Genomic DNA, 4,095 nt, shown 5'->3' with positions numbered 1-4,095 from the left:
TTTCACTGTTATTCTATTGAATAATAGTGAGCACAAATTTTAATTAGATATGCTTATGCAAATTTTTGTAAAAAAAATAAATTTTACTACACTTATCGGGATTTTGCTATACACTAGTATCAAATATGTTTTAATTTATTTTAAAATATTATTTCTATTAAACTAATTAAATTTATTTATTCAATATTAATACACTATATTTGTTAAAAAAATAAAAAAAATTAAAATTAAAATAAGTGTATGGTATGAGTAAAAGAAAAATGATAAGCTGACAACTTATATACAAATTTTACACAACTTTGTAATAAAATATTTATTTTTAAGAATTTTTTTTAAATTTATTTTCATCTTATTATTATAATTTTTTTAAAATTTTAAATAAAATAAAATAAAATAAAAATTTAATTTTTTTAATTATAAAATAATAATAAAAAAATAATATTTTATTTAATTTTTAACGTCTAAAATCGTATCCATATCGGTTGTCAGAGTAAAATTTTCTTACCAAACTTCATCACTCTCAGGCTCTCAAGCGCCGACGCCAAACGGTCCCACGTGTTAAAAAGATATCACATACTCGTAGTGTCATCACTGTCACATCAGTCTCCTGCTGCATCTAACCATGTGTAAATTACGTGGTCTGTGACCCTTAAGACCTCACCAAGCCGTCACTCTGTCTTCGCCCGCCCAGATGCCAAAGCCACTAGCCTTTAAAGTCTATTCCCTCATCTTCTTCCCCTACATCTCTGTCTCTCGCTCCCTCTTTCTTCCGCCATGACAATTTCTTCAGAACCTTCTCAAATTCATCCAACAAACTGACATTCGTAAACGTGTCTGAGCTCCCGACCACGATGGTTTCTCTGGGAGATTCTCATTCCAGTTCCAACCGTTTCCCTCTGACCCGAAACCTGTACACTACGAATTCACCCCGAAACCGGAACAACGGCCGCTCCATGCGCACCATACGGTCCAACGTATTCCAAAGAAACGAAGAAGAAAGTTGCACCTTTGTCTTTGATGAGAGATCCGTGTGCGGGTCCGAGAACCTCAACCTCACTGACTCTGGCATCGACATGCGGCTCAGCGAGCTGGCGCTACGTAAAGGCAAGTCTGTGAAGTCCACCTCGTCATCGGAGGAGGAGATAAAGGAGTTTCTAGATCTCTCTCATGCCTTCAGCGACCTGTCAGTGTGCAGCAGCGACATCTCCGGCGAGTTGCAGAGGTTGGCGGGGTTGCCCACGTTGTCCTCGGAAAACGAAAACAATGGAGACGCTGATGCGGCGGAGGCCGAGCCTTGTTTGGGGTTTCTACAGAGGGAGAGCTTCTCCACGGAGATTATCGAGAGCATTTCGCCGGAGGATCTTCAGCCGACGGTCAAGATCTGCGTAGACGCTCTGAAATCGCCGTCGATCGCGGTGAAGCGGTCCGCAGCTGCCAAGTTGAGGCTTTTGGCGAAAAATCGGACCGATAACCGGGCTTTAATTGGCGATTCTGGTGCGGTTCCTGCTCTGATTCCGCTCCTCCGTTGCAGCAGTGACCCATCGACGCAGGAGCACGCTGTCACGGCTCTTCTCAATCTCTCCCTTTACGAAGGCAACAAAGCGTTGATCACAAATGCAGGCGCGGTCAAGTCCCTGGTGTACGTGCTTAAGACCGGGACCGAGAACTCGAAACAGAACGCGGCGTGTGCGTTGATGAGCTTGGCTTTGGTGGAGGAGAACAAGAGCTCCATTGGAGCCTGCGGGGCGATCCCGCCGCTGGTGTCGTTGCTACTGAATGGGTCGAGTAGAGGGAAGAAGGACGCATTAACAACGCTGTACAAGCTCTGCTCAATAAGACCGAACAAGGAGAGAGCGGTGAGCGCGGGGGCGGTGAAGCCGCTGGTGGGGCTGGTGGCGGAGCAGGGAACTGGGATGGCGGAGAAGGCGATGGTGGTCCTGAGTAGCCTAGCAGGAGTCGAGGAGGGGAGGGAGTCCATTGTGGAGGAAGGTGGGATTGCGGTGCTGGTGGAGGCGATCGAGGATGGGTCGGTGAAAGCGAAGGAGTTCGCGGTAGTAACGTTGCTGCAGCTGTGTGCGGACAGCGTAAGGAATAGAGGGTTGCTGGTGAGGGAGGGCGCTATTCCTCCGCTCGTGGCTCTTTCACAGACGGGAAGTGTTAGAGCTAAGCACAAGGTGAGTAGTGTTGAGTTGGGGGCTCTGATTTTGGGCTTTTTATTCTGCACTCTTGTTCTTAAATTTTAACCATTGTTTCAAATTAAGGGGTTCAAGTTTGATAACTCAGCATACACTAAATTGAGGAAAAAATCAAGTCCACATCCATTTTTTGATCGATAATCATATCATGTGCTCTAAATTCTTGTTTCACCTTTGAGAAATAGCTATTCCTGCATGATGCCAGCAATGAAGTCAAAAGTCGAATTGAGTGCTTCGGGTTGTTAGCTAAATGGGATGAAAATTTTTGGCGCAAAGTCACCTTCTGTATATGTGGAGCTACTTGACTGTCTTGATGAGATTGGGGGGTGAGACATGGATTTGGCAGTGGGCAAAGTTTTGGTTTCACGATTCATTTGTTTTGGTCTCCTTGCAAAAAGCAGCAGCTGTTTAAGTCGTGTGGTAAAGGCTATCACTCTAGTATTGATAGAACTCAGTTATTAGGAAGTGAGAAGGATCCAGCATTATAATTTTAGCTAACCAGGGAGAGAGCCCAACTCAAATGTTGGAACTTATCCGTGAAACAAAGTTGGGGGGGGGGGGGGGGGGGGGACCTATTGCTTATGAGATGGTATGATGGCTTTTGTAGATGGTGCCTGACAAAGGTAAAAGACTTTTGAGTATTGCCTTCACGGCTTTGGCATCTCGCGTTTGTTTTGTGCATAATTGTTACCGCATACAAGTTGCATGATGTTTGAATCAGAGCCTATTCAGCGATTATGATTTTGTTTGGATTTATTGTACCAATGCATGGTTCGTTTTTTGTATTTGCAGGCCGAAACACTTCTTGGATATCTGAGAGAACCAAGACAAGAGGCAGCCTCTTGAAGTCCTTAGGCGAAATAACTTTTACTGTTTTAGCAGAGGTAATTACAGTGAGAGAGGTTTTGCTGTTGATGTGTATATATGGAGTGCCTTTTTGTGATATGCTGTGTACAGAATGGTTGAGAAATTTGGGGATATCATTTGTAGAAGGAAGAAAATTAGGGAAAGCTAGTGTGTGACTGACCTTTAGATGTATGTGCTTAACTAGGTTTTTGGATTTCATTTACCCTTTCATTAACAATGTTTTTTTAGGGGTGGAATACAAATTTGCGTTTTGGGTTGTGCTCCTTGAGTCTTGTTTGGGTGACCCAAGTTTTTTGAGAAGGTTTTCTGATGTCTGGGTTTGTGTAAAAACTGAAATAGAGTATGCACCTTGGAACATTTTATTATTTTTTCCATATTTTGTGGCATCTTGCAGCAAAAACTTCAATGATGAAAAACTTAAGTGGATGTGTTGCATTTAGGAAATTGTGGAGATTTGGATTCAAAAATTATCTGAACTAATCTCGTCTCATCTAATCATTACAACTTTTACAAATTTTTATTAAAATACAATAAATAATTTAATTTTTTTAAATCTTAAAATAAAAATAATATTAAAAAATAATATTTTATTTAACTTTCATCTCAACTCTCTATTCAAACATCCAATCCTTGTGAACACTCCAGATCTGTTGGCCCTTTTACATTCTCAGCTTCTTCAATATTTTATTTAATTTTTAATTTTCATCTCAAATCATTTCATTTGAATTCACTATCCAAACTCAACCTAATCTTTTTATGGAATGCTTTGGGCCAGTGAATTTGAAGTTCATGGGGGGGGGGGGGGGACTAAAGGGTTGCAGAGGGTAATTTTGTAGGTCCCCATGAACTGCTCCTCTTGGGGTGTAAAGTAGCACCATATGATGCTTGTGCGCTATTATGAATTATCATCACCTGTCCTTCTTTGCACATTAATCTAGCAAATCCCACCAACTAAGAGCAAGAGCAACCCCACCGCATTTTCAAATTTCTTTGCAGTACTGATCGTTTTCTTCCTTTCCAATCAAGCATTAGC

At 41.6% G+C, this 4,095-nt stretch overlaps 1 protein-coding gene across 1 annotated transcript; it reads left to right on the top strand.

The window, feature by feature from the left end:
* Window positions 1-664: 664 nt before the first annotated feature.
* On the top strand, window positions 665-3,434 carry LOC109004565 (U-box domain-containing protein 4-like). The gene is made up of 2 exons (XM_018983151.2): window positions 665-2,174; window positions 2,988-3,434. The coding sequence occupies exons 1-2, from the start codon at window positions 852-854 to the stop codon at window positions 3,039-3,041; spliced, it is 1,377 nt and encodes a 458-aa protein (XP_018838696.1). The 5' UTR covers window positions 665-851; the 3' UTR covers window positions 3,042-3,434.
* The last annotated feature ends 661 nt before the right edge of the window (window positions 3,435-4,095 follow it).

This window comes from Juglans regia, chromosome 4 (assembly GCF_001411555.2).
Source record: "Juglans regia cultivar Chandler chromosome 4, Walnut 2.0, whole genome shotgun sequence".
Taxonomy (NCBI): domain Eukaryota; kingdom Viridiplantae; phylum Streptophyta; class Magnoliopsida; order Fagales; family Juglandaceae; genus Juglans; species Juglans regia.
The sequence above is the reverse complement of the archived record's forward strand: the minus strand, read 5'-3'. Positions and strand labels throughout refer to the sequence as shown.

Coding starts and splice junctions, on each gene's coding strand:
- LOC109004565 (XM_018983151.2), top strand. CDS start 852: ATGGTTTCTCTGGGAGATTCTCATTCCAGTTCCAACCGTTTCCCTCTG. Junction 2,175..2,987: donor GTGTTAGAGCTAAGCACAAG/GTGAGTAGTGTT, acceptor TTGTATTTGCAG/GCCGAAACACTTCTTGGATA.